The sequence below is a fragment of the Nematostella vectensis genome, chromosome 5 (assembly GCF_932526225.1).
Source record: "Nematostella vectensis chromosome 5, jaNemVect1.1, whole genome shotgun sequence".
NCBI classification, from domain to species: domain Eukaryota; kingdom Metazoa; phylum Cnidaria; class Anthozoa; order Actiniaria; family Edwardsiidae; genus Nematostella; species Nematostella vectensis.
Window position 1 is genome coordinate 14,088,333 of NC_064038.1, and position 17,147 is coordinate 14,105,479.

Below are 17,147 nucleotides of genomic sequence, written 5' to 3' on the forward strand. Positions count from 1 at the left end.
AGTTTTCCCTCTACACTCTCCGCCCCAGGCTCATCTCGGCCTCTTCCATCTTCGGTTCCATCATGGCTTCTTTGGCGCGATTCTCAAAGAATTTTCTTGCTCGATCCTCTATTGGAGTACGAACTGTCCTCTCTCCTTTATCAGGAGCGAACGGGCAATGCCGAAAATGTAAGTGAGGTTCTCTTTATTTGCAACTGATTACGTTTTTCTTGTCATTTTTTGTACAGCCTTCTTAGCCACATGGCGAGAAGCTATTCGAACTGGTTTGATTTAATAATCGGGTCTGTTATTTTAGATTCAACCCCGGCGGGTAAAATCAAAGTCGCTGGCCCTGTAGTGGAGCTTGACGGAGATGAAATGACCAGAATCATTTGGCAAATGATAAAGAATAAGGTATAATTATCAGTAATTTTGTTAGATGCTTTGTTCACTGGGCTTCCGTCTCCAGGTGAATTCTATTTGCACAGTGCTCAAGTGTTTCGTAGCAATCGTGATGATAATTAGTAACCTGGTGTCTAATTCGTGGTTTTATCGTTTGTTTTATTGGTTCGCTGAGTGTGTTAATATTTTCTAGTGAACAGGATGATATTGATATGTTTTCTCGCCTGCCGGTGCAGTAGTCACGTGTAAAAAAAAATAGTCGTTCTTTCATCGCGTAATTCCCCTGCTAGGTTGTGTGCTAAAAATATTGATCAGACATTTGGAAGTTTTCGTAGGGCATGTTTAAAACTATAGCCATATCTCATCTTTTTCCCATCATTAAGCATTGGTCAGATTTAATATAGGATTGATTCATGAAGTCAGGAAGCTCGGTGAGGGAGGGGGGGGGGAGGGTCAAAGCCCTAGGAAATTCCAGGGGGTGGGGGGTATCAGGCATTTCACCTTTTCCATGAGGTCAATTTTGGTCCAGGATGTCAAACAGTTACGAACAGCCCTCACCTTTAACAAAAAAAAGTTTTTAGTTCGTAACTTAAAAAAAAAAAGAAAAAAAAAAACAGCAGAGAAAAGGCTTGCTCACATTTCTATTTTAGATATCGTCTCATATCCTGTTACCCAATAGTTCTTTCAATGTTTTATCTGCATCTTCAAGCGTCCGTCCGTTTTAAAGTCAATGCGTAATGGCCCCTTTGTCTTTTACAGTCTTCAACAAGTTCAAATTTAACACAGGAATACCAATCACTGTTTCATACACTCTATCTTGTGCAAAGCAATCAAGGGGAGCTGTTTTTTGTTTTTAATTTGTATTTGGTACTTTTTGTCTGTATTTTGCGCAGCATCTGTATTTTTATTTACTATGAAATGGCTTCCAAATAAGCGTGAACACATTGTGCATTGTTTTTTGTGGCCGAGAAAAATTAATTATACAAACACAAGCTATTAAATGTAAATTTTAACCACTGTTATTTGAGGTAACTGAAGAAAAGGTCCCTGGAAGGTATGGATCTTTTCTGGAATTAGACATTCTGGAATAAGTTCAATTTCTCGTGTTTTTTTCTTCTGATTTTCATCCAATTCACAAATGTTTCAACTTTCGCTTCTGTCAAACATGTCCAACCCAGTAGAGCACCATGGATGGATACTGAGATTTGACCACATTTTCTTGTTTGCATTTACCTGCTTACAAGAGATATTTGCTTTCAGGAAAAAAATAGGCTTTGTCCTTGATTTGAAGGACTTGTGATATTACTGGTTTTGACATAGAGTATAAATGAATACAACTACTTGCAAATAATGCATATATAATATCATCTTTTATCAAGAAATTAATTTTACACGTGATCCATGTAAAAATCATGTGTCCATGTGCTGTGCCATTCTTGTTACAGCTTATCATATGATCATTCCTTATTTCTGACATCTGTGCCATTTTTATTACAGCTTATTATATATGATCATTGTTTATATCTTACATCTGTGTAATTCTTGTTACAGCTTATATAATAATTTTTTACTGTACATTTTACATCTGTTATTCTTATTACAGCTTATCATATATATATATCTTATATCTGTGTTATTCTTGTCACAGCTTATCATATATATATATATATATATATATATATATATATATATATATATATATATATATATATATATATATATATATATATATATATATATATAATATTCCAAAAACTGGAAATCGACTCTGACTCTTAGGCAGAGTCGATTTCCAGTTTTTGGAGTATTGTATTCATTGTTCTGGTACGAGATCGCGACAGTTTGGGCTTTTTGATTCTATATATATATATATATCTTATATCTGTGTTATTCTTGTTACAGCTTATCATATGATCATTACTTACTGTACATCTTACATCTGTGTAATTCTTATTGCAGCTTATCAGTCCTTATCTGGACCTCGACATTAAGTACTTTGACCTTGGCCTAGAGCACAGAGACGCAACCAACGATAAGGTAACTGTTGAGGCAGCTGAGGCGATCAGGAAGCACCATGTTGGCATCAAGTGCGCCACCATCACCCCAGATGAGGCCCGTGTCGAAGGTAGGGTACTCTACTGCAAAGTGGAAAATGTTTTTTTTAATTAAAATTTATGTGAAGCTAAGGGGAAAGAAAATTAAATACAATCTTACCCCGTGGTTAGACTAGTGCTTCCAACCTACGTTCGGTAATTGGCTAACTGAGGTTGAAATTTTATGTGTGTAACCGCGATGAGAAACCTCAGTAGATGTCATTGAGAACAAAGGACATTCTTCTGCAGTACAGTTCCGGCGAACCATCTTACGACCCATGGTCCATGGCCTCAACTAAGGTTGCTGTAATTAGTGCTGACAAATATAAAAGTGTAACGGTGTTAAATTGTGTGTTTTGCTCAAAACCTAATCGCTTCTCGTAACAATTATTTGGCTTTTGATGGTAATTCTAGTGTGACTATTGGTTTCATTCCCGATAACAAGTTTTAAGCTCTAAATGATCTGTTGTTTTCGAACATAAATTTTTTTAACCATATTTGAAAACAAATTGTTGCTCAATTTATGCTTAATAACTTTTGTTCCAAGCATACCATGTTGAACACAAGCTAGATCCTGGCAAAGTATTTGAATGATAATTAGTATAGATCCCTTGATAAGTAACCTGTGACACGAGGACACTTGATTCCTGGCTGTTGACAACTCAACTAAGGTTAAGTGAGCTTGTGTAACGGTTTATGATTGTTAGATAAACCCTGATTAAGGTCATATTTTAGCACTATTTAGTGCCTATTGCATTATCATCCTGGGTTACAAAACGCATTCAGCTGTAGCTCTAATTACGATTGATACAATCACAAAAATATTTCGCAAAATGGATGGTGTTGGTACATGAGAAATTGCAAATAGCTGACAAGCTTAATAGCAGTAGCGTCTGTTAAGTGACATGCTAACACTTCTCTTCATTCAGAATTCAAACTGAAGAAGATGTGGAAGAGCCCAAACGGCACCATCCGTAACATCCTAGGAGGCACAGTATTCCGTGCGCCAATCATCTGCAAGACCGTTCCTAGGCTTGTACCAGGGTGGGAGAAGCCAATAGTCATCGGCCGTCATGCCTTTGGTGACCAATACCGTGCCAGAGATTTTGCTGTTAATGGCCCTGGATCTTTTGAGATCTCATTCACCCCTGAGTCTGGCGGGAAACTGACGACTGAGGTGTTTGAGTTTACCGGGACAGGCGGAGTCATGATGGGAATGTACAACACAGATGAGGTGATTACCATATTTATCTGAATATCCTGTCCTTATATAAGTGCTGTGGACACAGAACTGAGAAAAGCAAGCCTAGTCCCTGCACCGCTTACTTAAACCAACAATTTTAATGTTGACGCAAACTGCCACTAGAAAACTATAGCAAACATGTTCTTCATGAATTTCCTTGTGAGCTAGCCTGCATAGCTGCCCAAGGGAAGGGAAGGGAGACTGGGGGGAGGGGAAAAAAAGAGTGCCTGCCCTCAGACTATTGTTATAGCCGTTCGCTATTGGCTGAGACGCGTCACATGTGTTGTACATCCATCAATCCATCGTATCAATGAGCTTTGGTGCAAGGAAGTGCCTGCGAGTTGGTTGAGTAAGAGTTTCAAAATTGTCTATCAAGCGTTTTGTTGACATAACGAGATCCAAAAGGACTGATTTTGCCCTAAAGAACGAGCAGTTGTATTGCTTGAGGCAGCTATTTTTAAGGAATGATGTGTTGGAAACTATGCCAACGGGGTTTGGAAAATTTGATTTTTCAAACACATATGCTTCTTGCTGAAGCATTTGTGCTTGTAATTATCCCACTAATCATCATTATAGAGGATCAGGTCAGCGAACTGGAATCACTGGGGATATCAGCCTGTTCCCTTGACCTCGATAACATCTAATCCATCTTGAGTGGTCGGTTTTCGATCATTTACAGCTCTGCTGAAAACGCTACAGACAAGAATTTTACGAAGGTGCTAACATGGGACTCTATATTCAAGAAAAACTTTGCTGCCTGCGTAGTCAACGAAACTCACGTCGTACAGACCTGGGGTATCGATCTCATGTCTTTAGCGATAACAACACCAAAACTATGAGCTCTTTTGCTCTCTTAAAAAATGTTGGCGAATGAAGCATAAGTGAGCTTGTGTCTGAATTGAATTTTGAAGATTTTTGTTGCAAAAACGACAGCACACGTTCTTGGATTTGTTGACTGGATTTATGTTTTTTTTTAACACGGACATACCACAGGAAAAATGGTGCGAAGACAAGACAATTTTCATGTAGCACGTTTATTTTGACAAGAAGTGGATGTAAAATTACTATGTAAACAGTTCATGTGAGTGGTTAATTTTGACAGCTACATGTACTTGAGCACACACGCTTAGGGGCTACATGGCTAGAACAATGGTGTGCTGGCAGGCTCTCCTTTCTTTCTTTCCCCCTTCCCTATGCAGGCTATTATGAGCCAACAAATCCCTCATCTTTTGTACACTGTGATTTTAATGCTGTGTCAAAGCAGTGACCAATAGCAGCATTTTGTAGTTGAGCTTTACAGTTCATTATTGACTGTGTTGCTTTTTGACCAGAGCATGTGATGGTTGTTTGTTTTTCAAGCTTTGTCATGCCATGACATATATCTTCTAATGAACAAGATATTCTACTTCTAACAACTGGCCATTATATTAAATTTAATATTCTCTCCTAGGCAATCCGTGATTTTGCTCACAGCTGTATGCAGTATGCCATCCATAAACAAGTTCCACTCTACATGAGTACAAAGAATACCATTCTGAAGAAGTATGATGGCAGATTCAAGGACATTTTCCAGGATATATATGAAAGGTATACAGTAGTAAGACAGCCTTGTAGCCAAGGCTGGTTAAAGCACTGGCAAAGAACTATTGTGCACCCATGCACACCTTTATTGTTGAAAATATACTTGTTTCATGTTCATATTTTTTGTTCATTTAATTATGTGAGCAAATCCTACCATGCAATGTCTGCAGGACAGACAGCAGCTTTTATCAGGGGGTGTTTGGATTGAACCTGCAGTACATTATTAATATTCTCTACAGTTTTTAGCATAGTTTACTAGAGAAGTTGATGCATGTACTTATTTTCAGAGAGTACGAGAGTCAATTCAAGGAACTAGGCATCTGGTACGAGCATAGGCTGATTGATGATATGGTAAGACTCCATGCATGCTTTCACATGTGGGACTTTTGGAAACCTCAATCACATATAATACAGCCAAACCCTTTTTATCACCAAAAAATTCAGAATCAATAGACAATACAGCCATCACCTATTAAGCAGCCAAGTTTTATGGACCTGAAGGGTGGTCACTCAATAGAGATACCACTGGTGTGGTACTGACAGAAAATGCAACAAAAAATCGCCAAAAATTTGTCTATTGCTCTATACCAAAATTTTGGGTATCTTTGGCAAAAATTCGGCTATAGTTTTTTCGGCAATTTGCGCCTTCTGAAATTTCAGCATCCGAAATTTTGGCAAAGTTAAGTTAATGTTAGCCACATACACCTATTTCAGTAAACGTTGTCAGGGCAAATGGAAATTGGCAAATGGCAAATGGCAGCCCTTAGACCAATCACTGCATAATTATTTGTAAGAATAAAGATGATAAGAAGTAATATAATTGCATAAGTTATCCACAATTTTTTTACATTTTGTAGAAATTTGACGAGTTTTTGTTTTTTTTTATAGCAGAACTTCCATTTGACAATTGGCATTTGCCCTTTGCACTGACAACATATTTTGAAATAGGTGTATGTACAAACGCGCAGACACATACATTATGCTTTAGTTTTCGTTAGCAAATAGGTGACTTGCCTTGCTCAGAGGATTTGCAAATACACAAACATAACTGTTATATACCAAAAACAGAAAGTTCACCATTGTTCTGTCTTGCTAGGTTGCCTATGCCCTGAAGTCTGAGGGTGGCTTTGTGTGGGCTGCCAAGAACTACGATGGCGATGTGCAGTCCGACACCCTGGCCCAAGGTAATTAGGCATACCTTATCCTTGTCTTTAGCACAAATGTCCTCCTGTTTTTGTCAATCCCAGATGATGATCATCTTTGTGCCTGATGTCCATGATGGCATAAAATAACTGATTTAATGACCTGATGGGATTTTGAAATGCCTCGATCTGAGCTTCAATGACATGCCTACAGTCATGATGGCATAAATTGGATTTACTGTGGAAAAGAGTTAAAAAATATACAATGTATTAAGCTTTCTTCCATGTTATTTAAACCACCTTGATAAATGGTCTTATTCTACAGTAGTAATCTTAAGTAAGTTTAGTCTTCTCAAATTACATTCGGCTTGTGGTTAGTGAATTGTCATCAAAAATAAAAATTTGGCAAAAATTGACAAATACTTTGTGTTGGGTAGTAGTTTTAGCACATGTTCATTTTTGTTTCTTGTGTAGGATTCGGCTCACTGGGTTTGATGACAAGTGTACTGGTTTGCCCAGACGGTAAGACCATTGAGTCAGAAGCTGCACATGGAACAGTCACCAGGCACTACCGAGAGCACCAGAAGGTACTAGAATATTCTTAAGTGTTGCACTACATGTATTTCCCAGGCATTGGTTACTACCAGGAGCACAAGGTACTAGAAAAATCATCAGTATCTAAGTAATTGCTTTCTTCTCTCCAGATTTGATTTCTTGTGCTGTAGTACTGTGGTGTGATTCACTATGACAATCTAATTCAATCTAGAAATAAAAATGTGTGCTAACAGACTTAGGTCTATACACAATCTAGCTTAAATAGCATCATCTTTATTTTTTTAACATTATGACCACATATGTATATGCAGCAAATAAAACAAATACAAACTCTTTATATATTTATTTTCATCTCTTGTAAAGGAAACCTTGATTCTCCTTTAAATCCCAGATGATGATCAATTATATGCCTGATGTCCATGACGGCATAAAATAACTGATTTAATGACCTGATGGGATCTTAGTTAAAGCCTTAAAGCTTGTTGCTCTTACTTTCTCTGTATTATTGATACTTTAAAAAAAAGAACTGCATATAACGTTTTTACCATGTTTGGAATTTGGGATATAGAGGGTTGTCCCTAAGGAATTTGTTTGTTTGCTTGTTTGCTACGAAATAGAGCTGTAAAAGTATTGTAAGAATCCCACTATCCTTTTTCTATATGATGCTTATGTCTGTGTGTACCCCAAGGCAAAACCTCAGTACTCGCCTGATAACTGGTGACAGTCAGGGCAACCCTGGATATAACTGGATATTGTTCACTTTTGGTTATTTCATTGTATAAGGGTTTTATCACTACCAAAACACGCATAGTCAGATCATTAGACTTACATTTAAAAAAAAAAAACTGTGTATTCTTTGTTTGACGATAAGCAACCAATCCTGCCTTCTGACAGGGCAATGAGACAAGCACCAACCCTATTGCCAGCATATTTGCCTGGACGCAAGGTTTGTCACACAGGGCAAAACTTGATGGCAACCCTGAACTAAAAAAGTAAGTTTGCAAGCACACCAACACTTTTGCTAAGATGTCTTTCTAAAAAGCAAATTTATGTATTAGAATCACTCAAGTTATTGACAATCTGTCCCACCATCACTGCACAGTGGATAACCTTATCTTATTTGACCTAGGTTCTGCAAAGCCTTAGAGAAAGCATGTGTCGACACAGTTGACCAGGGGAAGATGACTAAAGATCTTGCTGCGTGCATCTATGGCCTTGCTAAGTAAGCCTTCTCCCTTGTTATTATCAATGATTTCCATTAACAGGTTGACATTTATAGTGAAATGAGGCAATTATATACATTTTAAAATGTCTCATTTAATACATTTTCTTCATACATGAAACTGTACAAGAAGAAGCCATTAAATTGTCCCCCACAACGAGTTGTCGTTATAAGCATGTTAAGTTACAGAGATTGTATGAAGCTTTCTCTTATTGGGATTAGTACTGTCCTTCGTATTGAGGGGCTCCACTCTGATATTTTTTCCAACTATCGCGATTATAATTTATTGACTTTGCGTTTTCTACACTAGGGAATATTGCTTTATTGTTGTCTTTTAGTTAACATCCAACACTACGATCTCTATCTGACATGACTATTTCTCTCCCTTTCAGTGTGAAGAGAGACCAGTACCTTTCTACGGTGGAGTACTTTGATGCTGTTGTAGAAAACCTTGAGAAGCTTCGCCAGTAGATACACCTCCCTAATATATTGCATTCCTTAGTATCATAGATAGGTTTTTGTACCAGCAAGCCTGGTGGGGTACTGCATTCAAAATTATAATTGAAAAAAAAAATAATTGGCTTGAATGATAGTTCCCTACATGAAATACAACAGAGAGAGTTGGTAGCTGGAGTGATAAACATTTTATACCTAAACAGTGTGAGTAATTATACCATGAACAAGCAGTGTGAATTAACTTTGCCCCTAGGCACCCCTATAGCACCCATCCATACTCCTCTAAGAAGTCCAGTTTTATAATGTATGATATGATTGTGAAGACGTGTGCATAGTAGGGGGAGAGTATTTAAAATACTGCTGTCTTATAGTGCTACGTGTCAATGAAATGAATGAGTCAAATAAAAATGAGATTCATTGAATAGTTGCAACTTCTTTTGCTATACACAATAAAGAAACACACATTAAAATACACGACATTAAAGAATGTCGATCAACCACTTTGCTTTTTTTTACATTTGAAATTACACTTGTAATCTTTCAAAAAAAATAAAATAAAAAAAACATTGTTAACATATCAGTTACTCGCTCGAATTAGCCGCTAGTAATGGACACTGACTATATCGAGTTGGAATGACCTCGAGATTCTATTACTATTGTCTGTGTTCTTGTTTAAAAAATGTTTTTTATTCTGTATTCAATATAGTGAATAGTATATCAGCTAGCTGTATACCACTCAAGATACAAGCATCTAATTTAGATCATTTCAATTTCTGTTTTCTTTTTTCATATCCGGGGTTACAAGTTTAATTTGTTTCGTTTAAAACTGCATTGATATAATTTCTCGTAAACATACAAGCATTATGTGGAATGACATTAAAAAAAAATTGTAAACGCTTGAATTCGTCTTTTTTTATTTGGCGCGGGCGTCACCTCTGCCGCAAAAGTGGTCTTCATATCTTTTCCTATCTTCTTAGCGTATTTCTATTATTTGCGCCCCCGTCGAATATTGTCTCAATACTCTTGCTACAGTACAACCGAAAATGAACAAAAAAAAAAAAAAAAAGAGGAGAAAAGATGAAGCCCACTGGCCGAGGATCGAATCTCATCATACAGAAATGAGAAAATAGACCATACTTTCAGACATAACTGAACACCGTCAGCTAAGCCTTTACGTCTAGGCTGGAGATTTCGGCCCCAGCACCGCTATCTAGGGAACTGTACAACACAAAGGACCTGAGGTACCCGCGCATTAATGGGAGGCGGTAACCAGGATCCCAGGCCTGTCTTTTAAGATTAAAATCAGTTATGCCACGCACAGCTCGCTATGAGATGTAGACTGAAAAATATCGGGGTCTTTTTCACGCTAGTGTCTCTAGTAAAATAGGGTGTTGCTATAGCAAGGAAGTAATTTCGTCATAATGTGACTTCAACCTATCTAAATAAGGGTTGATGGGCTTCCTGTGTTATAAAGGTGAAATCTTATACTTCGAGGGGTGGAGAAAGGCAGGCGATGCTAGCCAGACAGAGACAAATATAACAACAAAAGTGTTGCGATATTATCACGCAATTCTCTACTCAAATCCTGAGCTTAAACAGATGATGTTTATTGTATGGCTACTTATAATTAGTTAACAGGAGGCTAAAGGTTTAGACGAAAGGAGCCGGCTTAAAAAAGCAAGCGAATTCAAGAGATTTGGGCCATAGCAACATACGACATGCCTGTTAACAGACCATGGGGAACAATAGAGAAGCCACCATTCGAACTTGGCCATCAAAAGCTATCCGCAGACGAGGTCGAAAGCGTAGTCGATCGACTGAGCCAACTAAAGAAGCCCTCATCAGCGGTAAACAAGAAGCGAAGGAAAGTTGAGATTGAGCGAAATCTCGACAAGGAAGGCATAAATGCGATGGTAGCCCGACTAGCGAATAAGGAGGCGAATGTTCCCAAGACTCCTGATCGATCGAGGACAGGATTGCACAAAGACTTATGGGGAAATGTGCTGAATTCGTATGCTTGGCACGGTAAAAATTACCAGGCAATATTATGCGGAGAAGAAAGTCCTTGAAATTAATGAACTTGTTTACTGACATTTCAAAGCACTACGCTTTATAAACAATAGACACGCATAATTGCATAACTTTTACAAAGTCATTTTACACAAAATATGTTGAGGTCTGATTTATGAATTATTACACTAAGCAAGTTTGAGTTAGATTTGCTGATTAGCAGTTACCGCATAGTTCTTAGTTACATGTGTTATTTTATATTGTACTTGTCTTGTTCTGATGTCTTTGGTGTAATTTACGCCGAAAAAAGGCTTAAATTACCGAACCCTGGTGTAATTATTACTTAAGTTCCATATCTTTAAGCACGAAGAGGAGAGAAAATCACTATATGGAAAACATATAAAAAATGTTTCTACGAATACTTTGTTTTGTCTTTAATATAATTGCGCATAGTTTTTTTATTAACCTATTAGACTCATTATCACGGGAAACAATGAGGTATGAGACTTATTCACCCTTGGCAAAAGACAAAAAAGGTTTATTAAAATGCTGAAAGCTTTTACTCAACAATTGGGCCATTATACCCTAAGTCTACCGACGCGCGCACTTGAATACGAAACTTTTTCTTTAGGTCACTTTTGACGTTTATTCTGATCCTTGGGTCAAATTCGACCAATCGGGGGTTTCAAAAAGAGACAGATCAAAAACCTCCTAAATCTCGGGTCCCCAGGCTTTTCTAATTGCCGCTTTGGTCTAAGGTCCACGGCGACAACAAACTGTTGTGTATCGTAGATGAAATTGGCTTGTTGATATGTAGGGGTGCGTCGAAATCAAAATGGAACAGCGAACCTATACGGGAAAAGAGATAAACCAAATGGTCGAACGACTTTTCGTGCGGGACTACACGAATCGCAACAAGAAACGACAACCAAAGATTGAGCGACGAACGAAAGTTGAACCGAAAGAGTTTGACGAAGATGACGTTGAGAAGGTGGTAGAAAGATTGACAAGAAATGCGTCTCAGAGAGCCACGGATGCCAACAGAACTGGAGCCATGAAGCAGCAAGGAGTCGTGAATACTTATGCTTGGAAGGGGTGGAACTGAAGAGATTAGAATTATGATCAACAAGGCGAATCATTTGTGGGAGATTTTATTTAGTTTCTGCGACTTGTCAATTCTTTGCGCAAACGAGTAGCTTTGACTGTGGAAGACAACTTGACTACCGAATGCACTTACGAATAAACACCGAAAGCACACGAGTAAACACCGAATATACGACGCCGATTAGGGTAAGAATAGAACGGCTTCGGACAAGTTTGTTGGTCAGTCTTATGGTATAGGTAGTTACCATATTTGGCTCGAGTTAGACTAGAGTCATGGTAGAGTACAGTAGTGTGTCCATCTTGTATCAAACCAATACACGCGCGCTGGTAATGATATTGCCTTAGTTTGAGGTTCTTGGGAAACTTTTCCCACACAATAAAATAACAAAATAAATACTCTACTCCGCACATTGCTAGAGGAGGGAGAAAGGGTTGCTTTCTCTATGTTACAACAGTAAAGCTGATAACATCTTTTATTAGCTTGCGGTGCAGGAGCTATCTGACAAAGGCCTTCAAATATACATTTTCCTGTACAGGAGTGGTCCTCAATGTAACGGGCTCGAGACGACATTTGAGAGTAGATCTAATTCATCCATAAAGCCTCCCTCCCTCTGTCAAATAATAGGACACGGATCGACCTGTCCTCTTTTCACCACCCACTCTCCCCCCCCCCCCCCCCCCCCAAAAAAAAAAAAAAAAACGGGCAAATGCATATTTATAATGCAATATTTGGGGAATTCCGCAAATGCTTATATGAAATATATTTTCCCATTTTACTTTCTTTCCCGCTAGTGGCGCAAGAGGGAGACCTTCAGCAATGACCGCAATAGGAATTATCTCTGAATGATTTATTATTTAGTCTGTTTCACAATAGTTTGTATATAGTAGATATAAAACTTCATTTTATGAAAAGTAATAAATCAAAAACCACAAAAATCACGATTATTGGCTGGTAAGATACTGAAAACAAAGAGACTGTGGCGTTTTTGTTAAAGTTTTCAAACAAACCTATCAAATGACAGCAAGAAACCTTCCACCTGCTAAACACAACTCAACTCAGATACATCTTAGATACACCATGGCTATTTTCGGCGCTACATGCCCAGTGTTAGCGAACAACCTGATCTCAGATTTTTCCCGTTTGCATGAAGATGTTCGTGGAATTCAGGGACTTCTTGGAAATTGGGTCGAAAGCAATAGTGCGAGAAAAAACAAGAGGGACAGATTAGCTCAAGAACTAGAGGAATTGCAGGACAGAGTAGAGGAAAGTATCACCGCGAGGGAAAATAAGAATTTACCTGAGCCAGAAGAGATGACATTGGAAGAAAAGCTGGTTGTGTTTTTAAACTGGAGAGATGAGTTGCAAATTCTGCATAGTTCAATCGGAAGGTCTGTATACATCAGAGTTTCTCTTACACACAATAACTTGTATGATTAACCCGTGTTTAACGTCCGTTATGAAAAAAAACCCAGATCTATCTATTTTGGATTAATCCCAAAATAAGAAATCACTTTCATCATTTTTTTTTTTTCGCGGGTATGTATGCACATATATTTGCATTAGATGTCTCAAATTAAAGAATATGGATCAACCACTTCTTTCTTACCAAAAGGAGCGGCACAGAAAGCTCCGCGCAGGAGGATACTCCTTTGTTATAGTTGACAAAGGGCTTCGGTTACCACCTTTTAAATGTTTCAAGATTTGAAAACAACGATCGCTAGGGTTTCAAACAAGAAAAATAGAAATATAAGGAGAGGCATTTCGCACAAGATTTAGGTTAGGAAAGTTTTATCGCACCCAGATAGTTCAGGGCTTCAGTCCTAGTATTAGGAAAAATGTATTTATTACACAGCGCTAAGGGGGTTTACAATTCGCAAAGTGGTGCGATTTACGACCCGCTAATCCACCAATAAGAGCACGTGTAGTACCGCCTAAAAAGTAACCGACTACCGACAAAACATGAAAAAAATAGTGACTAGCGACAAAAAATATTTGCCGACTATCGACATTTTCATATCAAGAAAATTTAGCCTTGAAACTTGTCGTTTTTCCCAGACGCGGTCACTTCCATATAAGAAAACTAATATATTCCTTATTTGGAGAATCTGCACGATTCTTGTCATTTTTAATGCTGCCGTACCGCAGGTGCTTCGCAAACTTTATGAATTGTATTCAAAATAGAAAAACAGTGACTGTGACCATCTTTGGTCAATTGAGAAAGCCTCTGAAAAGAAACTAAAATTGCCCGGTTCCAGACCCCTAAAACGACAACGTTTTCTTTATTTGTTATTTCTGGTATTTTTACTCTTTTCTTCCATCGTCAATCTACTTAAATTCGGCCATTTCAGAATCTGCACAATGTATATTCTGCTGCATCTAATTTTCTGTCAAGTATTAATCCATAATGAATTCGTTATTAATCACTAATTAATCCTAAATAATGTTTAATCTTGTTTATACATGAAATCTGGTACAAAGCGAATACTAGCTTAGATTTACAACCGACTACCGACAAATTATGTAAATTTTAACTTAAATTTAAAATTTTAACCCCCCCCCCCCCCCCCATCCAGGCCCTGTGATTCATGTCATAATTTCTGTTTTTAAGGTCGCTAGAACTAGCACGACGTATGCGTTACAACAAGCGCCGAGATGATGTAGTTGAGCTCCAAGAAGTCTACGATGAGCTGACGGACTACCTGTGTGAAACAGACCGTCTGCATCAAATGGCTCAGGAGAGACTGGAAGAGATACAGAACAGCAACGAACCCCACAGGTAACCCGTCACTGTATCAACTCCAAATACTAAGGGATTATGTTTGAAAATATAGAAGAAAAGGTCCTACTTCGGGCTGTAGAATAGTGAGTGTTGACATTTTCGGACACAACAATTATCCTAAAGCCCATGCTCGTTTACGACTTGTGACTTCTAACGACCTTCCGACAGAAACGCGCTAGTAATCGCCGCCTGGTAAATGAGCAAATCGACCCCCCAAAGAAGATTTTTTTTTCATTCCCCACTATTTCATACTTTTGTACGCACGGTACTGGAATAGAGGGTCTCTGAATTGTGTTATCCCTGCCGCTTTTGTCACATCCCTTTTTCCAAGTCGCCTTGATAAATGATAATCCTTCTCCTGTTCTTTCTTGGCTCTGCATGTAACATATCAATCAATCTTTTTTTTTTGGAAACCATCATTCTTACCAGGTCGATCGGTTGATTCCTTATTAGGACCGACGATAAAATTTGAAACTCCGCTTCAAACATTTTGTCGATAGAATTACCAGCATGTTAACTTGCAGGAATATGTTTTTACCACGTTTCTGCTCCCCCCCCCCCCCCCCCCCCAATCTTAAAAAAATGCCCATGCCCCCATGCACGGCCTTTGAGAATCACGCGTTTCCTGTCACTCGCCAGGCTGTTTTATTAGGCCATTTTTATTAGGCCATTTTTAGAGACGACAACGGTTGATTGATGATATAACAAAATTTCCGGGAAAATTTTTGGATGGTCATATTTCATATGCTTGTATACCCAGATGGAGAGGAGAGCACGGTAGGGATGATACGCGCGGGTCCAGGGGGTACTACTCGGACCCACGTGAGCCCCCAAGGGACCGGCAAAGAACTACACGTTCTCCTGACCCTTCCCCCTCTCGGTACTTCGAGCAGAGGCGACACAGGCAACCCATGGGCTTAGCGAGGGGGAAGAAGATACTGCTGGACATCGTGAATGACGCGGAGCAGATTCGTCACGACAGCACGGAGACTTCCCTTCGTATGGAAAATGAGGTACGAATAGAAAGTAGTTATGGAGATCCTGTGCATGTAAATGGCGCGAGGGACTAGCACTAGTAAGACGTGCATCAGAGATCAAGGGCAATAGGATACCAATAGTTGTCATGTAATCTTTCTCCAAGTTTTCAAGGACAAGGACCAGCTAGATCACTGGGAGGTATCCAACAAAAATGTGTCGGCTCTTCGACCAATCAGACGCGATAAGAACACCAATGCACACGACGGCAAGTCCACAGGAACCCCTTGAGTCGGCTCAGATATCTTGGCTACCTTTACCAACAAGCCAATTTTCATTCTTTCAAACATCTCAGTGAACATTCTCTCGGCGGAACATTCTACACACCTCAACCACTCACCCACTTTACACTGCATACTTACTCAAAAGAAGCTTTGCTCTAAAGGTGTATTTCTGTAAGAAGCCTGGGGGGTGGGTGAGTGGGAAGTGAGGGATTCCCATAAAACAGACGGGGATGATGGTCGGCAAAAGATCAATAGCTCTTAGTTCACCCGTGGTTTACTGTAGAATAGGTTTCGGGACACCATAAGAGTGTGACCCCCTAATGGATAACAGTATCAAAAGAATCTGTGAAGGGAAAACAGTTGGTATAATTTTGTTGTTTTGTTGTACCCTAAAGGATAGTACAAGCACCCCAATCTAACTTTTATGGAGAGTCCCACCCCCCCCCCCCCCCTCCACTCTTGCCCGTGGGTTTCGAGGAGTCGAGGACAATCAGGGGACGCATAGCAAGAAAATTTAGCCAAAATTGTAGTTTTTATCAAACACGATTACTTCCATATAAGGAAACTAATATTATTTTCCTTGTTTGGAAAACCAGCATACTTCTTGTCATTATTAAGGTTGCCGCACCCAGGTGTTTTGTAAACTTTATGACTTGTAATCAAAGAGAAAAGCAGTGACTGTGATCATCTTTAGTCAATAGAGAAAGTCTATGAAAAGAAACTAAGATTCGCCCCCCCCCCCCCCCCCCCCCCCCCGCCCCTTCACTTTTCTAATGGTCCGTCCGTCCCTAACACGTCTCACACCATTGCGACTTTCAGGTGGAGCGCCTGAAGTCTAAGAGCATCCAGATGGCTAAAGACCTCGTGGCGATGAATAGAGTGATTGAGCACCAGAAAGAGCAGCTAGTTGAGCTGACGAGAATGAAGAACGAGAACCGGCGAGCGGAGAGAGAGCTACAGGAGGACTGGTACGAGAAGGACGAAGACTCCCTGGGCTTCTCAAACGGACGAAGAAATTAGGTCAATAACGGTAGAATTGTAACTAAGACAAAGACAAAATGAACAAAATAAATGAAATTTAAAGGAATATATGTATCTAATATGCATGTTAAAAAGTAGATATTGATGATCACGCGACCCTCGGTGTATCAAAAAGAACTCGAAAAAACCTCGGGTTATCGAGGGTTGAGTTACCGGGGATTCTGTAACAACACACATTTTTGTCTACCGAGACTTATTTTCCATCGAGTTATCCGAAATTTAATTATTACCAGATAACGGCTGTTATGATTTTATTACACACAAATAAAATTTTGAATTT

General features: G+C 39.0%; 2 protein-coding genes across 2 annotated transcripts; both read left to right on the forward strand.

Moving 5' to 3' along the window:
• The first annotated feature begins 6 nt into the window (after window positions 1-6).
• Window positions 7-9,095, forward strand: LOC5513984 (cytosolic isocitrate dehydrogenase [NADP]). Its single transcript, XM_001634155.3, has 11 exons — window positions 7-168; window positions 296-393; window positions 2,341-2,506; window positions 3,404-3,708; window positions 5,168-5,304; window positions 5,586-5,649; window positions 6,395-6,482; window positions 6,915-7,027; window positions 7,890-7,987; window positions 8,125-8,217; window positions 8,610-9,095. The coding sequence occupies exons 1-11, from the start codon at window positions 63-65 to the stop codon at window positions 8,686-8,688; spliced, it is 1,347 nt and encodes a 448-aa protein (XP_001634205.2). The 5' UTR covers window positions 7-62; the 3' UTR covers window positions 8,689-9,095.
• Window positions 9,096-11,249: 2,154 nt separating this feature from the next.
• On the forward strand, window positions 11,250-16,913 carry LOC5513982. The gene is made up of 4 exons (XM_032383559.2): window positions 11,250-13,176; window positions 14,397-14,564; window positions 15,328-15,580; window positions 16,646-16,913. The coding sequence occupies exons 1-4, from the start codon at window positions 12,803-12,805 to the stop codon at window positions 16,844-16,846; spliced, it is 996 nt and encodes a 331-aa protein (XP_032239450.2). The 5' UTR covers window positions 11,250-12,802; the 3' UTR covers window positions 16,847-16,913.
• The last annotated feature ends 234 nt before the right edge of the window (window positions 16,914-17,147 follow it).

Coding starts and splice junctions, on each gene's coding strand:
- LOC5513984 (XM_001634155.3), top strand. CDS start 63: ATGGCTTCTTTGGCGCGATTCTCAAAGAATTTTCTTGCTCGATCCTCT. Junction 6,483..6,914: donor GTCCGACACCCTGGCCCAAG/GTAATTAGGCAT, acceptor TTTCTTGTGTAG/GATTCGGCTCACTGGGTTTG. Junction 8,218..8,609: donor TGCATCTATGGCCTTGCTAA/GTAAGCCTTCTC, acceptor TCTCCCTTTCAG/TGTGAAGAGAGACCAGTACC.
- LOC5513982 (XM_032383559.2), top strand. CDS start 12,803: ATGACAGCAAGAAACCTTCCACCTGCTAAACACAACTCAACTCAGATA. Junction 13,177..14,396: donor CTGCATAGTTCAATCGGAAG/GTCTGTATACAT, acceptor TCTGTTTTTAAG/GTCGCTAGAACTAGCACGAC. Junction 14,565..15,327: donor AACAGCAACGAACCCCACAG/GTAACCCGTCAC, acceptor TTGTATACCCAG/ATGGAGAGGAGAGCACGGTA.